This window comes from Mesoplodon mirus, assembly GCF_964341445.2.
Source record: "Mesoplodon mirus genome assembly, chromosome: 3".
In the NCBI taxonomy this organism is placed as follows: domain Eukaryota; kingdom Metazoa; phylum Chordata; class Mammalia; order Artiodactyla; family Ziphiidae; genus Mesoplodon; species Mesoplodon mirus.
This window is the reverse complement of record NC_138978.1, coordinates 81,430,311-81,455,118: the sequence shown is the minus strand read 5'-3', so window position 1 is coordinate 81,455,118 and position 24,808 is coordinate 81,430,311. Positions and strand designations below refer to the sequence as shown.

At 43.6% G+C, this 24,808-nt stretch overlaps 1 protein-coding gene and 1 pseudogene across 2 annotated transcripts in view; one reads left to right on the top strand and one right to left on the bottom strand.

The window, feature by feature from the left end:
• The window catches only part of LOC309799161 (protein FAM170A-like), a 179,218-nt pseudogene that overhangs the window by 96,653 nt on the left and 57,757 nt on the right, over nt 1-24,808 (bottom strand). The gene's annotated exons all lie outside the window — the stretch shown is intronic.
• Nucleotides 18,058-24,208, top strand: LOC309799380 (zinc finger protein 226-like). The gene is made up of 3 exons (XM_082612437.1): nt 18,058-18,084; nt 19,964-20,090; nt 23,367-24,208. Exons 1-3 carry the CDS (start codon nt 18,070-18,072, stop codon nt 23,558-23,560), a joined length of 336 nt encoding a protein of 111 aa, XP_082468563.1. The 5' UTR covers nt 18,058-18,069; the 3' UTR covers nt 23,561-24,208.

Here is a 24,808-nt window from a genome sequence, read left to right as displayed (position 1 = left end):
TGAAAAAGGAAATTAAAATCATAATAACATGCATGGGCCCTGCCGGAAGCTGAGGGAGCAGGTGTGGTAGACGAGAGAGGGACATTGGCACGACATAGCTATGTCGTGAGCTTGCTGTCTGTTGGCCGTAGGACGGAGTGGTGTATCTGGTGTCATCTGTGGGCTTTTCATGTGCGTGGGGGGGGATACTGGAGCGGTGTCTGTATACAGGGGTGTGGAGTATGGTGGTGAGGGCTGTAGTATGTGAGGGATGCGGCTGGATGCGTGTACGACGAGGAGTGTGAGTTTGGGAATATCGGTGGTGCATTCCTTGTGGAATGGTGCTGTGGTGCAGGAGAGTACTGTGGAACACGTGCTTGGGGTTGATGTGCACTGAGAAGGGCTGTGCCTGGAGGGCGCGTGTATGTGTGAGCTGTGTGCACCTGAGCCTGATGGTCCTGCTCTCAGGCTGGAGGTGTATGATGCAGAACTCTGTCCTTCTCTGGAAGCAAAGGCAAAGACAAAGCCTACATTTTCCTCTGAAGATGCTTAATCTGGTCCCTCTTCCCTCCACCTCAAGCCCAGACCTTTCCGGCCCTTGCTCCTTGACTTCCCCAACATGGTAGTAGCAGTATTCACACACACACCCCCAGACTCAGCTGGCATCCACGCCCTCGGAACAGCTCAGCCATCCTGCCCAGGCTCCTCCACAGAGCCCTCATCACCTCTGATGACCCTGGATTTCCTCTCAGCCTCCCTGGGATCTGTGTGCCTCCTGCCTCACAGCCAAGCACCCCCTCACCTGAGGAGCCCCACACCCTTACCAGCGTAGCTGTGCTTGCGCAGAGTAGAAGTACAGAAGAAGTATTTAGAGGCAGAGGAGACCTCCCCTGCCCCTGGGCTGCAGCCTTGGGCCACCACAGTGGATCCAAGCCGAGGGGGATCCTCTTGTGACTTCGAGATTCCTGAGGGAGGAATGAAAGGCTCAGGGTGGGTTCATCAGTCCTCTGTCCACAACTATTTACTGAGTGTGTGACACGTGTCAGGTGCAGTGAATACACACAGTTGAGAGTGTGGTTCCCAGTGGATCCTCCAGGATTTAATTCCAATCAATACTTATTCTCTCACTGTCTAGTTGGTAATGTAGGCCTCGGTGGTGACTGTGAGTGTGTGGGAAGAGTGAGTGATGTGTATCAGTTAAGTCTGTGGTAAGTGTGGGGTTGGCATGGGGAGCACAGTGCAGACGTGTCTATCTGTGTCTGTGGCCTTTGTGTGCATGGTTTCTGTTCACAAGTCAGGAATTCTGGGACATGTAACTTTTCCTCATTACATGGTGTGGCTTGTATTTATGGTGCGTGTTCATTCATTCATTCACCAAGATTCAGTAAGCAGCTACTCCTGTGTATCCGGCACTCTTCCAGTGTTGTAGTCTTTGGTAACACTGCACATTCTAGTAGGGGAAGACACACACTAAACAAAACTACAATAACTATATAATACATCAGCTGGTGGTAAGTATATAAGGGTTGCCAGACTTAGCGAACAAGAATACAAGGCACCCAGTTAAGTTTCACTTTCAGATAAACCCAGAATAATTTTTTAGTGTAAGTATTCCCATGCAGTATTTGGCCTGACTTAGTTTTAGTGTAAGTATGGCCCATACAATATGTGGGACATACGGATACTGAAAAATTACTTGTTGTTTATCTGGAATTCAAATTGAACTGGATAGCCCATATTTTCTCTGGCAATCCTGACATGGGTTACTGAGACTGTGATTTACTGTGGTTTGTACAAAGCGGGTCTGTCATTACTCAAGAATGTGTTATAAGTGTGGTGTGTATGACACGTGACTGGTTCTTACAGAGGTATTTAGAGATGGCTGAAGTTAGCTGTGTTTGTGCAAGAGTTGAGGAGATACATGTATATAGTGTGTGTGTGTGTGTGTGTGTGTGTGTCCTATATATATGGTGTGTGTGTCTATATACATATCTCATCTCCAGCGTTTGGTTTTGGAGGAGAGGATTGTGATACAGGTGTGTTGTATGAGAACGTAGTATAGGAGGGATGCGTGTATATACCTCCATGTGCTGTGTGTGGTTTACTAAGGAAGTTATATGTGGGGTGTGTGATATTTTTGCTGTATCAGAGTGTACATGGGTGTATGAGTTACTGTCTCATAAAACACCCCTAACAAGAATTCTGTATACACTCTTACGTACACCGAGTGTCAGCCAGGTCCAGGCAGAGTGACAAGAACTTTACCACGCAGACTTTATATCTGGTAAGCACTCTACCCCCATTCATCTCGCTCTTCTCTGCACTACCACACACACACACACACACACACACACACACTCACACACACACACACACGCAGGAACATAGAGCAAAACATTCTGAATGGTCAGGGGCAGTCATTGCCTTCCCCAGCCTGTCCCAGCCACTGCCTGGAAATCTGCCTGCTGTCTAGAGCTCCATTCCCAAGGCCCATCGTACAGTCTCCAGGGCCCTGGGCCTGGTAGGAGCTACTGGGCTCTAATCTGGGGCAGAGGCCTCTAGCTGGAGCTCTGGGGTGACCACCCCTCTCCCAGGGCAAGCTACTCGCCTACATTTAATGCACGCAGGCACCACGTGGCCCGTGGCTCTCAGAGCTCCCCGCAGGACCCTGAGGACATTTCTCACCCCCGCTCACGTGGTCTCAGTCTCTGGAAAACCCTTCCCTTCCCTTGATCTCCTTTGGGAAATTCTTCCTGTTGAAGGAATAAAACCTCCTTGCTTTCAATAGGACGCCATCCCTAGACAAACAATCTTCTTTCAAAGTGCATTCCACTTGTCAAGATATTTTTCAACAGGGTCTTCAACTCATGGGGCTTCTCTTTCCACTTTGGTAAAAGAGGCCAAGCAACTCATGGGTCTCTCTCAGCATCCTTGCATCCTTCACATCCCCCACCTCATGACCCCAGGGAACGATCCAAGAGCATAAGAGAGAAATCGGGGATTGAGAAAAGCTGCACCTCTAGGTCTGTGCAAGCAGGATGCAGCCTGCTGTGAGTCCGACAATGCTCCAGTCCCGGCTGCTCCAGGAGAGAGTCCTCAGAGCAGCGGAGCTGACCTCCCATCTCCCAGGGGGCATCTGGCCGTTCTGTGCCGTCTCACACCACAGGGGCCCTCTGGATGGATACGGCAGCATCAGTGAGACAAGGTCTCTCGCTCCCTGCTTCACAGGTGACACGTTCTGAGTCCCCCGCTTCCTAGAGAAGGTTCAGTTTGGCAGCAACCCATGTGCCCCAGACAAGTTGCCCCCCACATACCTCCTCCGTTCTCGGCAGTTTCCTGGGACTCTTCATTTTCCAGATGTTTCCTCTTTTGTCGCCGTTCCATCGTACCAACTAGAAGTCTCCCTTAGAAGATGCCTCAAGAGATGTCCAACTCCTCCTCTTCCCTACAGGTTGGCCCTTCTTGGCTCTTGGGCAATCCGTTGAAATGATTCAATACAAACAAAAATAGTCAAGTCTCCTAAATGGCTGAAAAACTTGTACCACTTAGTGAACCAGCAGCACTGCCTAGTGCTCACTAGAGCTGTTATGTTTGCAAGGTTGCAAGGCGCACAGTGGAATTCTGTGACCTCAGTGCTGACATCAGAGCATTCGGTCGACCTAGGTTGAGCACAGTGTCTGCAATAGCACAGGCCCCATTTTCAAGAACAATTCCTTTTTCCCAGCTGAACCTTTCCCGTGAAAGGGAAAGGTTCATACCATGTCTATTATAAATTGTATCATACCATGTCTAATATAAAATTCACATTTTGATTGGACATCTTGTTTTTTTTTTTTCTTTCTTTTTGTGGTATGCGGGACTCTCACTGTTGTGGCCGCTCCGGTTGCGGAGCACAGGCTCCGGATGCGCAGGCTCAGCGGCCAAGGCTCTCGGGCCCAGCCGCTCCGCGGCATATGGGATCCTCCCAGACCGGGGCACGAACCCGTATCCCCTGCATCGGCAGGCGGACACTCAACCACTGCGCCACCAGGGAGGCCCTTGATTGGACATCTTTTAATGTCTTTTCTAGAGAGATTTAATATGAATATTTTAAATGGTCTCCAGTTTCCCTGTGGATTATTGACATTTTAAACTCTGCACTTCAATTTTCCCTCAATACGTGTAATTTTGTCATGGCTATTTCTGTACTTAAAGATGAGGAACTATATAATTGATTTCTTCATTTTTTCCCCATCTCTTTCCAAGGTGCTGCATTTGATAGTGTCTTATGAATGAGTGAAAAATGCTAGTCCTTGAGTCAGGACATTGGGCCCTTTAGCAAGTAACTCAACCTATCTGGGCTTCAGCTTCTGTATGTGCGATCAAGAGGCTTGGACTAGCTGACTTTTCAAATGCTGTGTTTCTTTGATTCACTCTCACTTACTGATCTGTTCCTTAAGAAGAGGGTCTGTTCTCATAAAGTAACAACAGTCTTTTCCTAACCTTGGGTTGGGCGGAGTTTATCTGTTCGTAGTCAGTTTGTTAGTTATATTGCCTTCTACGTATGCTTAGCTCTAAATAATTTATATGGCTCTTGTGACTATTTTTAGATCTTCTTTTTTTCTTATTTTCTTTTACAGTTTCTAATTTGTTATCGCCAGTGTAGAGGAGCCTGACTGACTTTTAAAATTTATTGATCTTGTATGTGTGTGCCTTATTGAACCGTCTTATTACTTCCTGCTAGTTTATCTGTGGGTTCTTTTGGGTCTCCTAGATAAATGAGCATATTAAATGTAAATAATGTGTTCTTTGGATAAAGTTTATTTTCTTGCATCTCTCTATATAGAAGCAATATGTTGAATTGATTTAAATATTTAAATACTTACATACCTGTTATCACAATCTAGCATTCTTTATCTTATTTTCTTTCAATCAATATTATGCTTTAAAGATTTATAAACGTGAATCCGTACAGATCTAGGTCTTTGCTTTTTGATTGTTTGATATTATTTGATCACATGCATATAGCATCATTTATTTTCCATTCAAGCATTATTGGACAATTGGATTGTTTCCCTCCCTTCTCTAGAACAAACAACATTTCCTAGAATATCCCTGAAGATGTCTGACAGTCGAGAAGGGCCAGGCTGCCGGAAGGATTGCTCCTTGCCTTTAGCCACCTTCCAACATGCCATCTCCAGCCAGCAATTTGAAGCACAGCTGAAATGAAAACTCCCCAAAATATGTAGATGTTAGGAGCTTCCTAGAAGGTGGGAGGTTAATGATAGGCATCCTGCTGGGATCCCAGGGGAGTCTGAGCTGGCCTGAAGCTCATCTTCCTCCTCCACATCTCAAGGGAAATGTGGAGGAAAGAAGACTTCAAAAACTGTGAGTAGGCAGAGGGAGAGAGATTGGAGGCTGAAGCTGTAACTGAAGTCTTGGAGTGGGCTGTGAGGACACAGAACCTCTAGAGAGCCAGGCTCTGCCTTCTGAGAACTTCTCCCCTAAGGCTGCTCATAATTCACGTGATACCAGCCATATCGAGCCGACTTGGCCCACACTGTCACAGAAAGCCTTATCAGAATCTCTTCTTCTTCATACACTCTTGTGTCAGTTTCTTGGTTACTGCCTTTGGTGCTCCACTGATGTGAACCACAGTCTCTCGGGGATGGAGGACACTAGTGATCCATCTTGCTCTGTGGCCTCAGTCCACAGCTTGAGGGTAAGGGAAGAGGCCAAATGAAGGTCAAGAAGGAAAGATGGAGTTTGAAGAGAAGACCTGAGTTAAGGGTGTCTTCTCAAGTCTTGATGACTGAAATGTAGCTCCAGTACCTGAAGTCCTGCTTGTTCTCAAGGCTGACCACGGGGCTGGGTGCACTCAGTGAAGGAACCGTATACACTTAGTATTTCCTTGCTTGCTCACACTTGCCCTCCTCTGATACACCCTCTGCAAGACTGATCTTCCCCTGAAACAACTTTCCACCTGCTACTGTCATCTCAGGAACATTTGCTTCCCCTTCCTAGTGCCCCCCTAGAATGCCATTGCAGCCAATTCATAATTTGATAATCATGCTGCTTACCATATTCTCAGCAATTTCGGATAAATTTTTCTCGCTTTATTCCATAGTCTTCACCTTCTTCCTTAACTTGCTAGCTGCAGGTTAACCCATTCGGAATCATTTCTTTTTCTTTCTCTTCTTTGGCAAATCCTTTCTATCTTTTAAGGTCTTTTTCTTGTCTCTCTACCATCCTGCCTTCCTGAACTTCTTTTTTTTCCGTTTAAGTAACCTTTCAATCTCCTTCCCCAATTTCCTCATACACATTGAGAGTTTATTCCTCACATGTTAGACAGCGGTTTATGAATGGCCAGGCATAATGGACTCAGAATGAGTTGGCACCCCCGAGGTACCTGTCTTGCTGGGGAGCCACAGGTGAAGGGCTGTCTGCTGGACATATGTTTGCATGGAGTTAAGCTGAATGGCCTCAGGGTGTTTGCCCTGCCCTTGTGTGTGTTTCTCGCTAGTTGGTTTCCTCGACAGCCACCTGTGACCTCCCTCCATCCAGCCCAGGGAATCCTTCTCATCACAGGGGTAGGATGTTTGTCTCGTTTTCCATCACATCCTTTCCCCAAAGTTTGGTTGTGAGTTGTTCCCATTCCAAAGACCTTTCTTCTTTGAAGAGAAAAGAGAAAATCTTTTCTCTCCTTTCCTCTCACTTCACTTCTGCTCTATTATCTCCTCCGTCCAGAATGGCCCACTGACTCAAATGGGTGTAGATCCGAAGATGGCAAGAAATGCCAACAATTCTGAAATAATAATATGGATGTATCAGGAGAACTTGAAAACCTTTATCCCGCCACATTAAAAAAAAATTGCACTTCCAGTGTATTCAGAGTCTCAGTGTAGAAACACAAATGATAGAGAAATTGAATTACACTCAAGTTTTTCTTTCCTCCTTTCCTGATTTATTCTAATCCTCAAAGTTAACATGATGAACTATTTGTTATATAAACTTTCAGACATTTTCTACGCATGCACACTTTTCTTTTTTTCACATAAGAGTGTGAACTAGGTCACTTTCAACATGCTGTGATTCTGTGATTCACTGTCTCCCACCGAGTCATCCACTGATAAAGTCATCTGTTTCATGGAGAAATATTTCCAATAGCTAATAGCCAATGTCTGTGGAGTGCTTACTCTGTGTCAGTTTCTTGTAACTACTTTACAGATCTTTTGTACAACGTACCCATGGACCAGGTACAATTATAACCCCCAAGTGACAGATAAGTGTAGATAAGTACAAATAAATACAGAGGCCAAGGGACTTGCCCAAGATACTGGGAATGGCTTCATGTGGAGCCTGAACCTTGACATGCATCGGAAGGTCCCCACAGGAGAGAAACCATATAAGTGTGGGGAGCGAGGTAAGCACTTCAGTCAGGCCTCAAGTCTTCAGCTTCATCAGAGCATCCACACTGGAGAGAAGCCTTACAGATGTGATGTGTGTGGTAAAGTCTTTAGTCGGTGTTCACAGCTTCAGTATCACAGGCGAGTTCATACAGGGGAGAAACCTTACCAGTGTGAGACGTGTGGTAAAAGCTTCAGTTGGCGCTCCAATCTTATAAGTCATCACAAAATGCATTCTGGGGATACATTTTATGAAAGCAGCGAGTGTGGTAAGAACATCAAGGAACTGTCAGAGGATAGAAGTTCTACAAAATGTTGTTTTCAAAAAACTCACGTGCAACGTGAATTCTTGCAAGCGTCAGGTCTCATAGGCGAGAAAGTATTTTAAATTAGTTGGTGTTGAAGCAGTAGCTAAACAGATCCTAGTGTTCAGCAGAGCACACAGCAGAGATCCCTTCTGAGTGGTGCAGTAAGGGCTGCATTCAGAACTTTGACATTTATCAGATGTCACTTAGGAGATAGCACTTAGAAAGGAAAAGAGTTTGGTCTGGGCTTTAACAAAAGTGTAAGGATGAGCTAGTCAAAATTGATGTCCATGAGAATGTGCACTCCATGAGGGCAGGGACTTGGCTGCTGAATCTACACAACCTTATCATTGACTAGTGCTTTTAGGTGTGCTCAGTACTTGTGTTTTAAATAAACCAAAAGGGGGAAATGTATAATATATGAAAGTTGTATCCAGATGGGGAAACCTGCAAAATAAAATTAATTCAGGACATGAACTTTTGTTGAAATACTGAAAACCACTGCAGAAAACCAATCTGCAATATATATTTTTTTAATTTATTTTTGGCTGCCTTGGGTCTTTATTGCTGCATGCAGGCTTTCTCTAGTTGCAGTGAGTGGGGGCTACTTTTCATTGCAGTGTGTGGGCTTCTCATTGCAGTGGCTTCTCTTTGTGGAGCACGGGCTCTAGGTGTGCAGGCTTCAGTAGTTGTGGCATGCGGCGGAGCTGCTGTGCAGCATGTGGGATCTTCCTGGACCAGGGCTCAAACCCGTGTCCCCTGCATTGGCAGGCAGATTCTTAACCACTACGCCACCAGGGAAGGGAAGCCCCCCAATCTTCAATATTAATATGCTATTAGCCTATTGCAACTGGCTCCTTGCCTCCCGCAGCCTCTGTTCTCAAGTTGGGTGGTTATTTGAGACCCCGTCTAGTTTTCCAAGGACTGTGTTCAGTAGAAATTGAACTACCTTGTGATTTTTTTTTCTGAAGGTACAGAGTGAAAAAACATGATTAACTTTGCAACAACAGTAACTGCATAGTATACAATTGATTTTTTGTCTGTCAATATTAAGGCAGGGTTTACTGTAACACTTTGAAAGTGTCACAAAAATTGTTTGTCCCTAGAAAAAAAAATTTAGTTGACCTTGAACTTACTGATTTCTAATTCTCTGCATTTTCATCCAGACTTTGAAATGTTTGCCTTCTAATTATTGTAGCATTTCTTCTAAAGTTCTCAGGTAGGGGCTATGCCGTATTCTTCCCCCACATCCATGAGGCAAATACCCAGAAAACTTGTAGGAATTTGATAAAATTATCCAGTGTATTATTGAGACAAGACTGACATTTATGTGCTTTTCCCTATTGGTTGCAGTAAAGCATGGTTTCAGGAAAGGAGTATATATATCAGAATATATTAGATCTCTTTGATTTAGAAATCATAGAATTGGAAGTTATGGATTATGAGATTAAAATACCAAAAAGATGAACACCACATCAATGATGTCACTAAATTTTTTAATGGAAATTAGTGTACAGCTGTAAGAATTTGAGTTTTGATAGATTCCTATATTAATCTGAAGCCGGTAAAATGATGACAGGGACTTCCCTGGTCGTACAGTGGCTAAGAATTCGCCTGCCAATGCAGGGGACACGGGTTTGAGCCCTGGTCCAGGAAGATCCCACATGCTGTGGAGCAACTAAGCCCGTGTGCCACAACTACTGAGGCTGTGTGCCACAACAACTGAAGCCTACGTGCTTAGAGCCTGTGCTCCGCAACAAGAGAAGCCACTGCTATGAGAAGCCCGCGCACCACAACGAAGAGTAGCCCACACTCACTGCAACTAGAGAAAGCCCGCACGCAGCAACGAAGACCCAATGCAGCCAAAAATAAATTAATTAAATAAAAAATTTATTTTAAAAATTTATGACATATCATAATCGCAGGAGATACACAATATGGGCTTTGAGAGGTCACAGATTGTAGCCTTCATAGTATAATCAACCATAAATCTTTGTTAGTGTTTGTGTATGTGTGCATGTGCACACATGTATGTGTACATGCATAAGATCGTGTGTAAAGGGATACTCTTCCAGAGTGGTTTTCCTAGGCAAGGAGCATTTTGTGATCTTTTTCCATTTTATAACTTCATGTTATATTTTTTTCATTGAATAGTGGGTATTGCCAAAGCAGGAAATTATTTTAATAGAATTTGAAAAAGTATTAAATAATTATCCCTTGCAGTTAAGACCTCATATGATTGTTCTATATTGTCATAAGGCATATAAGATCAAAATTATGGTATGAACTCTGGAAGCCAATTTCAAAAACAAAACAGTTCTCAGATTATTTTGCATACACAGAAAAATTCATGAGTTTCAACAGTTGAAGCTTTATTATTTATGCTGTGCTTTAACTACAGATCCATAATAGGGAGAGGGAAAATCCTGGAGCTAGAAACAAAAGTGGATATACCTACATTGTGGAGGTTTAAAAAAAAAAGTTTCTCTTGTTGAAAAGATGCACATGAGGAGAGAACTGAGCATAATAGCAGAGGACCCTCTGGATGTGGAACCAGTAAGGACAAAGCAGGTTTGGATGGCATTCCATACGCAGACCAATGGTGGTATTTTTAATATAGTTGGTTAAAGGGCTTTATTTAGCAAGTTACAGTTGACCCTTGAACAGTATGGGTTTGAACTGGGCAGGTCCACTTATATGTAGGTTTTTTTTTAATAGTAATTACTACAGTACTACATGATCTGTGGTTGGTTGAACCCATGGTTGCAGAATTGCAGATACAGAGGAACCACGGATATGGAAGTCTGACCATAAGTTATTTATACAGATCTGTCTACCCATCCATCCATCCGTCCACCCATCTGTAGAGAGAGAGAGGGAGTGAGTGCACATGCTAGGTATTTACAGAAGTAGATATGGAAGTGCGAGGATATACAAACACACACATGTGTATGTGATGTATATAAGCATGTATATCCACGTTTCTGTTTCAGGGCTGGAGCAAGGAAAGTGTAGAATGATCCTGGAGAAAAGTTACTGTGCCAGAAAGTAGGAAAGAGTGGTGGGACGTGTAAAAAGATCCAGCTTGAAGAGACTCACACTGGGTAAATCTGAGCAATTTGACCATAAAATAAATAATTATCATACAGAATATGAATAAAAAAAGAGGAAGGGAGGGAAGGAAGGGCTCTCATAATAGAATGCCAAACCATAAATATATAGAAGGAATGACGTAATGTAAAAATCATTATTTACAACCATCATAGTAATGATAGGTTCTGGCGAGAGTAATCAATGAATTATAAAACTACTGGTTGAAAGTTTACAAGGAGCAGGATGCTACAAAACCCAAAATATCTCTCCACAAAGTATTGATCACAACAAGAAATACAGTAGGTATAAATTTGGTGAACACTACCTTAGCCAAGAGGTGAACATTATCAATAACAGAACAAACGAACGTTTTAGATCTCTGGGGTATGATATACTGAGAAGGACGCAACGTTGCTTCAGTATTATTTCTGACAGAAATAAACAACCAGATCTTATCACAAGGAAGCATCCACATTGAGAGTCTCCTGTTTCACAGTTATGACCACAGGGAGCATAACTGGCCAAAGGTCCCAGCTGCTCTTAAATCCATCACCACATTTGCCTGGAGGCCGGCCTTGCCCCTGATTGCTCCAAGCCAGCACAGCAGGGATCCTAAGGCAGGCCATTTCTTGGAGACCAGGATTCCTCTGTCCAGTGACCTTTTTTCAAGGACTCTGACAGCCTTGAAGGATTTTATGTAGATGACAAGGCAGTCTCGGATGATTTACCAAATCTTTCTTCCAAATCTTCACTCAGGGTCAGACTTGCACTATGCGCTGATAGTTCTGCCAGCCTTCCAGAGCTCCCTGCCATTTTCTCTCCGATGTTTCCCCTAATGAAATATTTGTTCATTAAAGTCTTTCTCAGCACTTTGCTGTCTAGTTCTTGGAGGACCAGGACAAACCCCAAACCCTAGAAGCATCCCTTTTTGGCTCTTTTTAGTAACCTTCCTTTCCATATGGTAGCCACTAATTTGTAAAGGTGTAGATTCACTTAGCCTATTTTGTACTTGATATAAATGGAGTCATGTAATAGGTGTTATTTTGTGTTGGCTTCATTGGCTCCACAGTATATCCATGACATTTATCCATATTGATGTGAGTGGATACCGTTGATTCATTTTCATTGGTGGATATTATTGCAGTGTGTAAACATATCAAAATCTATTTATTAATCCCATTATTGGTGGGCATTGGGTACTTCCCCATTCTTGGCTATCACAGTTAGTGGTGATGTGAGCAATCTAGAATGTGCCTTGTGCACTTGTTTGAGGGATATTTCTATGGGTGGAACCAAAGGGTTATAAGGTATATGTTCAACTTTGGTAGATACAGTTGACCCTTGAAGAATGCATGGGCATGAGGGATGCATCTGAGTCTTTTATTCCATAGATGTTTTTAAAATCTCTCTCACTTTTGGCCCAAGAGTGCTGCGTTTGGGTTTACGGTGTTTCTTAACTTTGAAATAGTCCAATTTTTCAATTTTTTCTTTCACAGTTGGTGATTTTTTTGGTCTTAAGAAATTCTTCCTACTCCAGGGCAAAAAGGCTGTTATCTTACGTTTCTGTCCTAAAGCATCATTGTTTACTTTTCAAATTTAAGTCTGCAGATCTTCTGGAATTTATATTTTTATATCCTATGCAGTAATGATTAATATTTTTCCCATATGGATATCCAGCTGACTGAGAACCAATAGTTGACCCTTGGACAACATGGGTTTAAACTACACAAGTGCACTTATACGAGGATTTTTTTTAATAGTAAATACTGCACTACTACACGATCCAAGGTTGGTTCAATCCTCAGATGCAGAATTGCCGATTATGGAGGAACCATGTACGTACAGAGGACTGGCTATAAGTTATACTTGGATTTTCAACTTAGCAGAGGGTTGGCACCCCTAACCCCCTTGAACCCTAGTTCAAGGATCAACTGTATTAACAAGAGTTCTTTCCCCTCTCTGCTGCAGTGTTTTCTTTTCTTTCTTTTTTCTTTTGGCCGTGCTGCGTGGCTTGCAGGATCTCAGTTCCCTGACCAGGGATTGAACCAGGGTCACCACAGTGAAAGCGCCAAATCCTTACCACTAGACCACCAGGGAGCTCCCTGCAGTGTTTTCTTTTTACACGTTGTTATAATGTCTGTTTCAACATGGATTTTGATGTCTATTATCTTGTCTATCCTTGAGCAAACACCAGACTATCTTATATTGTAGATTTATAGTAAGATTTAATGTGACTAATATCTTTCTTTTCATTCTTCTTTCAGATTGTCCCAGCTCTTCTTTTATTTTTTATTTTTATGTTTTTTTAGATGTTGGGGGTAGGAGTTTATTTACTTATTTTTGCTGTGTTGGGTCTTCGTTTCTGTGCGAGGGCTTTCTTTAGTTGTGGCAAGCGGGGGCCACTCTTCATCGTGGTGCGTGGGCCTCACTATCACGGCCTCTTGTTGGGTAGCACAGGCTCCAGATGCGCAGGCTCAGTACGTGGCTCACGGGCCTAGTTGCTCCATGGCATGTGGGATTTTCCCAGACTGGGGCGTGAACCCGCGTCCCCTGCATCGGCAGGCAGACTCTCAACCACTGTGCCACCAGGGAAGCCTGGATGGGTGAATCTTAAAAATATACTCCTGAATGAAGGAAATAAACACCAGAATGAATTTTATGACACAATCTTATTTATATGAATTGAAAATATACACAAGTGCACATTTTGCACAAGAACACACCCAAAAGAAAACACATCAAACAAATTAGAATGGTAGCTTACGGGGTAGAGAAGGGAGCGGAGGGTGCCATAGGGAACAGGAGGTGAATAAATAAAACTTAATCATGTTACCGTATTTCATCATGCTATATCCAAGATTTCACTTTACTTGTAGTGGAAAGAAATCCTGTGTGCTATGTTGGCTTAAGTCAGGAATAGTTCTTGGAGGATATTTTCCTGAAAGAATTTGGAACACATTTTTGAAAAAATCTTTGTTTATACTATGGATGATCTTTTTTTGTTTGTTTTGTTTGTTTCTTTAATTTCTGTTTTGTGGGTGTGTGTGGGATCTACTTTATTTTGTATTTCATTCATCTGATCTTATATTTTTCCATCTGCCTTCTTCAGTTTTATTATTCATTTATTAATTTCCTGAAATGGATGTTTTCTGAATCAATTTTCAACTTCCTTTCTACTTTATTTTTTTTTTTTTTTCTTTTTGCGGTATGCGGGCCTCTCACTGTTGTGGCCTCTCCCGTTGCGGAGCACAGGCTCCGGATGCGCAGGCCCAGTGGCCATGGCTCACGGGCCCAGCCGCTCCGCGGCATATGGGATCCTCCCAGACCGGGGCACGAACCCGTATCCTCTGCATCGGCAGGCGGACTCTCAACCACTGCGCCACCAGGGAGGCCCTGTTTTGTTTTGTTTTTGTTTTCCTTGCTGTACGCGGGCCTCTCACTGTTGTGGCCTCTCCCGTTGCGGAGCACAGGCTCCGGACGCCCAGGCTCAGCGGCCATGGCTCTCGGGCCCAGCCGCTCCGTGGTATGTGGGATCTTCCCGGACCAGGGCACGAGCCCGTGTCCCCTGCATCGGCAGGCGGACTCTCAACCACTGCGCCACCAGGGAAGCCCCCCTTTCTACTCTAATATATGCTTTTAAGGCTCAACATTTCCCTCTATGTATGTGTTCAAATCTCCAGATCCAATTATGAATTTGAATGTTTCTCTTCATGGTTCTGTCAATGTTTACTTTATAAAGTATCAGCTGAAGTTATTAGTTTCTGAGAATTTGAAACTTTTATGACTGTGAAGTGTCCCTCCGTATGTCAAGTAATGCTTTTTCCTTCCCCTTAAAGTTCACTTGGTCAAATAGCAATGTCACAGATTTTATAATTACAGAAATAACTTGAGACCTAGGATGTTGATGTCTGTCTCTAGAAAGGATTTTCCCTTGCTTCTGCACGGGTTGTAAGATGCTAACAAAACACGTTCACCTTTACACAATTTCAGGGAATGAGGTGTTTTGGCGTTTGGCTTCAGTCCCTGCCAAAGAAAGCCCAGTTTCCTTCTCCCCTTATTCCAATGGTGAAACTCTTTGGGGTTTACCAGGAAGCCTTCGTGGCTGGTAATGCTTTTATGTCGCTTAGCCTCTTGAAGACGTCCAAAATTCTACTGAGTTTGTATGCCTTTCAATGAACAGAATCTACACTCTTCTGAGGCCTACACAGTAGAACGGCAAGACGGCCTGAGACCTTCTCAGGGATTCCGGAAAGTGAAAACCAGAGTGAAAACATGTAGTCCAGAGCTCGTGCCGGTAGACACCCCCGCACCCAGCCTTGCATTCTGGGACATGTAGTCCAGAGCTCGTAAACTCGTGTAGTCCCATATACTGCAGCTACAGTAACGCCTCGCTGTAAAGGTTTACCCGCGGAATTCTGGGAAATATGGTCCAGGAGTTCCGGGTTAGTCGCAGGCACTTCCGCCCCAGGAGGACACGCAGCAGCCGTGTTTTGCCTGATGACGGTGTTTCAGGTCCGCTCTTCACGACCCGTTCAAGCTTCCCATTTGCAGACCTTTCATTTGGGGAGAAAGAGGAGGAGCGGCTAAAAGCGGAGGTTTGAGGGCCTGGAGTGGTGATGTACGTCCCGCGGGCGGAGCTTCTTTGCGTTTGGTAACGTACCCGGGATGGGGTGGGCTCAGGTCGTGCCTCCTGGGGTTTGAGGGTCTCCCCGGTTTTCTACACCCCTAACCTGACCCCGTCCCCCACCTATGAGCTAGCCCTACCGCTTCATACAGCGTCACACTGGGTGAGCTGCTTAACTCCTCTGTGCCTCCGTTGCTGTTCGGTAAAAGGGGGGAAAAAGGAATGCCTTGTTAATACAGTGTTGTGAGAAGAAACGAGATAGCACAAGTAAAAGGTCTACAACTGCCTGATACATTGTTGGTATTAATACTACGCTAATTCGGGAGGCACCCATTTCGCAGCGGGATTCTGTGAGCCCAGGAAGCTGAATTGTCCTGGACTCCTGGCCTGTTTTGGGAGGAGAGGACTTGTAGCTGGTACGGGGGCGGAAGGGGGTGCGGTATGAATTAGTGGGGATGGAAACACAGCCCTGGTATTTCACAGTCTCCTTTCCTTCCCCAGCCCTGGCTTCTCAAAAAGCACTGCACGGAGGAAGAGGCCACAGAGCCCCACGTGAGTAGGACTTGGCATTCTTCTACTTAAGGTATTCCTATAAATTGTAGAACGTATGAGACATGGGTAACGATGATAACTGAGCCTTGGTCACTAATTTCCATTCTAAAAGCTTTATGCAAATGAACACATTTCCATCAGGCGGTGGCTCTGTGAATTGGTACTGCTGTTTTCTCTACTTTAAGGCTGAGGAGCTGGGGGCAGGGAACACAACCCTGTTGGCCCATCCTCACCCAGATGGTAGGAGGCAGAGCTGGGGTTGGGACCCAGGCAGTTTGAGTCCAGCAGCTGAGTTTGCTAATCCCTTTGGTATATTCTCTTTGAGCATAGGGTACTGGCTAGAATCATATCATGAAAGGAGGTTGGGACTTAATTGTGGGGACCTTGAGAGCAAGGTTTAGGCTATTTTATGAGTTTTTTAAGATAGTTTTCTCAACTGGGTCATTTATTTTATTTCAAATAATATGTATATCATAGAAGTAGCATAATCATTATGGAAGAATGCAGATATATACATAAAGAAAAATTTTAATTATCTGTAACTTTAGGATGTAAACATAACAGTTGTTAATGTTTTAGTGCCTTTTTGTCTGGTTACTCTTTGTGTATGTTTCTGTGTAGTGGAGGCTGTTTTTTGTGGGACTGATGTTACACTGCAGTGCTACTCAAATTGTGTTCCACAAACCAGCGGCATTGGCATCACTTGGATAGAAATGCCCAGCCTTGAGCCCCATTCGAGACCTTCTGATTTATAATTTCTGCGTAGGGGGTCCAGGAGGCTGCGTTCCAACAAGATCCCGCAGTAATTCACATGCACGTGAAAATTCGAGAAGCTCAAGAGAGGGTCTTTTCTGGAAACTGAGGCCGAGGAAATTGACCCTGCTGGATGTCACAGATAAAAGTGAGCTGGATTCACCAAAGGCCTACTTAGTCCAATGATTTTATTCCCCCACTAATTATTGTCAACTGTCAGGGCCCCTTTCAGAATCCTGAATTGAGCAGAAGACAGCTAGCAAGTGTAGAGTCAAAATGGAGGTCGTTAGAAGTTGTGAAGATATCTCTCTCCCAAGCTTTGGGGAGTGGAATCATTGCCATCTTTTGTACTAGATCGAACCCGGGCCCCCTGCATTGGGAATGTGGAGTCTTATCCACTGCACCACCCGGGAAGTCTCCCATTTATTTCTTAAACTTTCCTATATTTATAATGATATAATTACAATTCAGATTCCTGTCTTTTTTTCATTTGAATTAGGTATGGACTGTCAAACTATTTTTTACTGTTGTTGCAGAATCCTGGCTTTTATTAGTTCTCTTTACCTCTGTGCATAATTGTCAAAAGGGTACTTCCTGTTTAAAAAGAAACTTAACGTATTTTTATACCTTTTGTAAAAAGTTGTCCATGTGAATTTAAATACTATTGTTGCAGTCACAAAATCTTTAGGAAGACAAGCAGAGATTTTCAGAAGTCTATAAAGACTCTCACATAACAGGGCAACAACGTAGGACCTCCACATGTGTGACAGTCTTCTGTTGGTAGAAATCACATCTCTAAGGATAATTTCTAACTAAAATATCATCTGCTTTACCGCAGTTGCTAAGAAATAAGAAACCCTGACAGTGGTGTTCTCAGAGCTTCCTACCTTATGACGATCTCACGAGGTGGATGCCCGTGTTCTCCCCTACTGGCAGAGGACAGAACTGAGGCGAAGAGATGTGAATAATTTGCCCAGGGTGACACTGCTAGTGAATGGCGTAGCCTGATCAGAGCCCATGCATATTGACTCCAAAACCTACTCTGACTTACATGGTCTCTGTTTACACCATACCCAGAATAAGAATGACCCCTGTGGAAGCTGCAGGCACACTGTGAGGGGGCCACTGTGTATGGATGGGCAGGTCATTCCTCACACAGCCACTGAGGGGGTTCACGGGGGCATCTGGTATCTGCGTGGGGCTCTGCTCATCAAGCATAATCAGCTGTAGCCACCCCGAGGACTGGGAGCCTTGGTAATTCACAATGAGCACCACGTGGGTTAGTGACTTCTTTTTCTTTAAACCAGTTTCCAGTTTGACTTCTTCTTTCCCTGTCTGTCTTGCTAGGACTCTGCACTGCTCCAGAAGGAGAGAGAAAATGAGCACATTCCAGGTGAGTAGAGCTTGCCTTTTTTGCTGTTAAAAACGCCATTTTTATACTCAGGTTGGACACAGGTTTTCCTCTTTTTTTTCTTTTTCTTTTGTTTTTTTGATTGGAGTATAGTTGATTTACAATGTATTAATTTCAGGTGTACAGCAAAGTGATTCAGTTATACATATATATACATATATTTTCAGATTCTTTTCCCTTATAGGTTATTATGAAATATTGGGTATAGTTCCATATGGGTTTTCTCTTTCAAGGAGAGTCTAAGCATATGAGGACCTGAGTGTGCCATGTGTGCTTTTTTAAAAATTCCTGTTAAATTTAATTGGTTTCGGTTTTAATTTTTGTTTTATTTCATCATTTTTTTATTTTACAAGTAAAAGAAAAATTAAGGGAAATGAAGGACATCTTCCAGTCTACTGCTTACCTGCTTACAAATTAGCTGCTTTTATATTTCTGTAATCTCTTCATCATATGTATTCATGGATGTGTATTTGTATTTATAACATAGATACAGTTTTAAATTGTTTTTTTCATTTAATACTAGCTAACATTCACTTTTAATTGCTTTATCATGTTCCTGCAAACTTATGCACCTATTTTTTTTTTTTCCTGGTATGCGGGCCTCTCACTGTTGTGGCCTCTCCCGTTGCGGGGCACAGGCTCCGGACGCGCAGGCTCAGCGGCCGTGGCTCACGGGCCCAGCTGCTCCGTGGCATGTGGGATCTTCCCGGACCGGGGCACGAACCCGTGTCCCCTACATCGGCAGGCGGACTCTCAACCACTGCGCCACCAGGGGAGCCCTGCACCTATTTTTTAAACTATTCTTTATTCACAGACATTTAGTTTAAAGACTTCTCCTGTTTTAGGAGCACTACAGTGACAGTGTTCCTGATTTAACCTTTTTCTCAAAATATCTGTTCTGAAGAATATTGCCCCTTTTTGCCCTTAACATAGTAGGTTTAGGTATTCAGAATTTAAGAGGTATGTTTTACATGTGGTGCCTTGGATGTTTTTTGGTAGAATATCCAAATACGGCAGAGCACAGCAGGATCAAACTGCTGCTTCACGCAGAAAAAATCATGTATTGTTAGAAGTTTTCTCACGACCAGAGTTAGATTCAGTCTTCCCCATGCTTGAGTCAGACCCTTTGTGTATTTTATTTACTGGTTTGTTTCTTTTTCCATCTTATCTTTTTTTTCTAATCAGAGTAATACATGACCTTAGCTTAAAAAGTCCAGTGGTACTTAAAGCACTTGTCACTGCATAGACAGCTCAGAACAATTGTATAAAGAGGTGCTTGGTTTCATCTTTGTTTTAAATATAAAGAATCGGGGTTGTGAAAAAAGGAGGAACCAACTCCGACTCACCCAGAAAACCAAGGGTCTGGAGTCAGAGTATTGCATTCAAGCGAAAGACAGAAACGGGGAAAGAGAGAGTTTTCATTCAGAGACCTGGCATGGCCTTTTGGTTAGTTTCCACATATAACACTCCTTCTCAGCTGGTTCCCACCTCAGTGAGAAAGCAGGTGCCATCAAATACTGCCAGGACTAAATTGGTAACTGTTTCTGGGGCACTTGGCAATAATAATTAAACAGTGAAAGCTTTTTAGTTCAGGATCCAGTGGTTAGAATTCTAGGGAGTTTACTTATGAGTTGTCTGAGAGCCCCAGGTAAATACACAAAGCTTTCTCTTTCATAGCTGCACGTCCGGTGAGGCTGAGGAAAGTCAGTGTGTGGCATTGGCAGGATGGAAGGAGGGGGTGCTGGGCAGTCTGCACACCTCACAGGAGCCGGAGCAACTTCCCATCCTCCTCGTCTCCTCGGGGCTGCCCCTCTTCCACTGGCCACTGGGTATAAGATTGAGGTGGTGTTGTTTGTCGTAGGAGGCGGTGACCTTCAAGGACGTGGCCGTGGCCTTCACAGAGGAGGAGCTGGGGCTGCTGGACTCGGCCCAGAGGAAGCTGTACCAGGATGTGATGGTGGAAAACTTCCGGAACCTGGTCTCAGTGGGTGAGGACAGCCTTTCTCTGCGAGTGTCTTTGTGACCTTGGTGTTTCAAGGCTTTGGGCCTCTTGAGGTGGTTCCCTGAGTTTGGGGACCAGACTTTTGCAATTCCTGTGGGACACGAGAGGATGTCTCTGGTCTTTCCAAACAGTGTGTTTCAGGTCCTTTTCAATTATTTTGTAAAAGAACTGTAAATCGACAGTATCTTGCTGTACCTTGTGTATTCTTCTTCAGATTTCCCTCCCCGCCATTAGTGGATCATAAAGCCAATTTATTGAGCCCTACGTGTGATTTTTTAATGAAATAAAATAGTATAGAAAATATCAGAGTTTCTTAGGAAGAGTACAACACATTGCAGCAGAAACTCTGGGCGATGGCATGAGTGGTGTGAGAGCCAGTGGGAACAGATTTCATGAAAAGAGACATTGGTTAGATATAGGTCATTCAAGCTTCGTTTTAGTAATGTATACTTTTCTACCTGTGTATCTAGGTTGTGAAATAAATGCTGTTTCTTCAGTGGGTCGTGATACAAAGTTTGAAAAACGCAGCTTTCAATACCTTGAATATGCAGTTGGAACTCAAATTTCTAGTAAACTTTCGCTCTAGCCCGTTCATGTTAACTTGTGACTTTGCATGTTCTCATTCTTCAAACGAGATACAAAACATATAGCAAGAGAAGAGAGGCTTTGGTTGATGAATTCAGCAACCCAGATAGAAATTTAGGTGAGAACCAAGCAGCCGTGAGTTCCTGTGGTTAGCTCTCTATATCTGTTTTGCTTCTCACCAGCCCTGTGCTGTCCATCACCTGGTCCCAGTTGGAAATCTCTTTCCAGGATTATTGCATAGTCTTTGTACTGGTCACCTGTTGCCACCCTTCTCCTCCCACAGTTTGTTCTTTAGGTGGCAAAGTGATCTTTTGTAACTTTAAGTCAGGTTATGTTCTTGTTTCAAAATTCTCTTGTGGCTTCTTGTACTTAGAATTAAAACCACTTAAAGTGGCTTCTAGAGCCTTCTGTGGGCTGCTGTTGGTTCTCCACCACCTCCCTGAATACACCACCTCTCCTCCCTCTTACCCTATCTTTTCCAGACCTGCAAAGGATGCTTCTGCCACAGAGCCTTTTCCTGGTCCTTCTCTCTGCCTGGAATACTCTTTCACCTGTAATCTTTTAGGCCTCTACTTCTTTCAGTCAGTCACCTTAAAGATGAGGAGGTGGCTGTCCTCTGACCACCCTATGGAAAATACAGTCCTCTCTTTCTTACTCTCTCTGCCCTGCCTTGTTTTGTCTCTAAGCGTTTCACTCATGTACATTTTGTTCACCTGTTTCTCACCTCTCTTTCTTCCACTGGAGGGTAATCCAGGAGTGCAGGAGGAATTCGGTCTGTTATATGTTTATTGCTCACTAGCCTCAGTGCTTAGCATAGTCTTGGTACATGACAGGAACTCTTAAATATTTCTTGAATAAACGAATGAGTTAATGGATAGAGAAATTAGCCTTCCATGAAAATAGCTAGTAGGCGGTGAACAAATCCGAGTGAATAAGGGATATTGCTAAATGTTTTTTTTGTCTTCAAATGAATTCCTAGCCTAATTCTAACTTCTCAGGTGCCCATGATGTGTGTATGTGTGTGTTTGCCTTTCTGTACAAGTTGGCCCTCATCAACTTGCACAAAAAATATGTATAGAACCTGTAATTATAACCAAACTGAGTAAAATGCTTTCCCTGTGACTTTCCTTGAGCTCTCAGTAGCAGAGCAAATTCATTTGGGGAGGAAATACTGTTTTGAATGAGGATTCTTATGTCTACTTCTTAGGTAACCCTCCCATAGAAGGAAAGAAATTTCTATTTCCTTATCCCTTATACCAGGGGAGAACAGGTCTCAGAAAACAGCCAGCTGGTGAGTTAGCCTTTCCCTTAAAAGATTTGCCCCGCTGCGTCCCATTTGCCTCCTCCAAAGCCCACCTCACTAATAAGAAATCGATCTTTGTTAGCTCTACAAACATTTTGTGTGTGTGTGTGTGTGCATTTGTATGTATCTTGTAGAAGGCATTTTAGATAATGTCACCTTGAGTGCTTTGATCATTCTTTAATAGTTTCTAGTCTGTTTCTTCTCAATACTTATCACAGGCTATGGAATTTATTCCCAGCTCACTCATAAAGCCCATTCTTCACTTTGGAACTCATTCTTGTTAAAGACCAATGTATCTGTGTCCAGAAATTTTCCATGCTGTTTTTAAAGAGACAGCATTCTTCCCTAGCCTCTAAATTTTGACTCCTGCTTGGCAGGGGGAGTGGAGGAACTTATTAGGCAGCACAAATGCCTGAGAAGGATCCAGTGCATAGGTCTTCATGCTTTTTTTTAACCCCACTGATTCTTAGACCCTTTTTTAAAATTAATTAATTGTTGGTTGCATTGGGTCTTCGTTGCTGCATATGGGCTTTTCTCTAGTTGTGGTGAGTGGGAGCAGCTCTTCGTTGTGGTGCGCAGGCTTCTCATTGCAGTGGCTTCTCTTGTTTCAGAGCACGGTCTCTAGGAACGCGGGCTTCAGTAGTTGTGGCACGTGGGCTCAGTAGTTGTGGCTCACGGGCTTAGTTGCTCTGCGGCATGTGGGATCTTCCCGGACCAGGGCTCGAACCTGTGTCCCCTGCACTGGCAGGCAGATTATTAACCACTGTGCCACCGGGGCAGTCCCGGTTTTTAGCCCCTTTCATATCCTCCTCAGCACTAACCCCCTTGGTGTGCTGCCGCCTCGGGTGCAGCCTTTCAACTTAAGCAAAACTGTACTTTCCAGTCCTTTTCCTGTATCTGATACCTGACTTGTAAAAGCTGTTTCGCTTCTCTGACTTGGTTCAAACTTAACCTGGGATTCAGAATTGTAGAGAATCCTAGAAATCAAACTGAGTTCACCTGTGCATGCATTTCTTGAGCCCTGACTAACTGCTAGGCACTGTTAAAGCTGTGAGCACAGCAAAATGCTTGTCTTTATTGATACTGTGTTATGGTAGGAATGACATGTAATTTTTGAAAGATGATTTAAATAGTATGTCAGAGTAGTCATTTGGTTTTAAATGGGTTTCATTAATGCTAAGTATTTGGGAGTTTAACAGACCATCTCTTGGTTTCTGTTAGTATATAAACCAGAGAACTTCATTTGTCGTGCGAAAGATAAGCTGAACCATCCTGAGGCTCATTAAAGTCTCATACTGTGTCTTAAGTGTAAAACCTTGAATCTTTGAACAAAGCTTTCACGTGTCCACATCTCTGAATTCTCTGTCCTTCTAGAAGAAAACAATCAAAGTGAGTTGAGGGCCGTTCAAGACAGAGGATCACGTGAAGAGCTTTCCTGCTGGCAAATCTGGCAACAAATTGCACATGACTTAACCAGATGCCAAGACTCCATGATAACTAGGTGTCAGTTCCACAAACAAGGTGATTCCCCCTGCCAGATTGGGGCAGGACTCTATTCAAATTTCTGAAGATGAGAACCGTATATTAAATGATAAAGCAGGTGATCCCAGTAGTACTGGAAATGCAAGGTTTGCAACTTTGAGAGCCCAGGATTCTTGGAGGAAAACTTCATTGGCTGAGTCACAGAATTATCAGAATAGACACCAGCAAATTTCCATGAAAAATAAACTGTGTCAGTGTAAAGAGGATGTTGACACCATCAGTTGGATTTCACATCACCTTGATGCTCATGGAGTACACAAGGGTCAAAAATCTTACGGCTACAGTGATTATAGAAAAGATAGCACGAGGGTTTCAACACTGGATCAGAATACTATGATTCACACAGGACAAAAACCTTACCAGTGTAATGAATGTAAAGAAACCTTCACCGATCTCTCCACCTTTGATCTTCACCAGCAATTGCACTCAAAAGAGAAGTCTCATACGTGCAGTGAGTGTGGAAAAGGCTTCCGTTACAGCTCGGTTCTTCATATTCATCAGAGAGTTCACGTGGGAGGAAAACAGAGTGAGTGTGATGAGTGTGGCAAGGAGTTCAGTCAGAGCTCACAGCTGCAGACTCCTCAGAAAGTCCACACTGTAGAGAAACCATTCAAATGTGGGGAATGTGGGAAAGGCTTCAGTCGTAGGTCAGCACTTAACTATTCATTGTAAAGTCCACACGGGAGAGAAACCTTATAATTGTGAGGAGTGTGGGAGGGCCTTCAGTCAGGCCTCTCACTTTCAGGACCATCAGAGAGTCCACACTGGGGAGAAACCATTCAAATGTGCCACATGTGATAAGAGCTTCAGTCAGAATTCACACCTTCAGTCCCATCAGAGAGTCCATACGGGAGAGAAACCGTACAAATGTGAGGAGTGTGGGAAGGGCTTCATTTGTAGCTCAAATCTATACATTCATCAGAGGGTCCACACAGGAGAAAAACCCTACAAATGTGAGGAATGTGGGAAAGGCTTTAGTCGGCCTTCAAGTCTTCAGGCCCATCAGGGAGTCCACACTGGAGAGAAATCATACATACGTAATGTGTGTGGTAAAGGCTTTACTCTGAGTTCAAACCTTCAGGCACATCAAAGAGTCCATACAGGAGAGAAACCATACAAATGTAATGAGTGTGGGAAGAGCTTCAGGAGGAACTCCCATTATCAAGTTCATCTGGTTGTCCACACAGGGGAGAAGCCCTATAAATGTGAGGTATGTGGGAAGGGCTTCCGTCAGAGTTCATATCTTCAAATCCATCAGAAGGCCCACAGTGTAG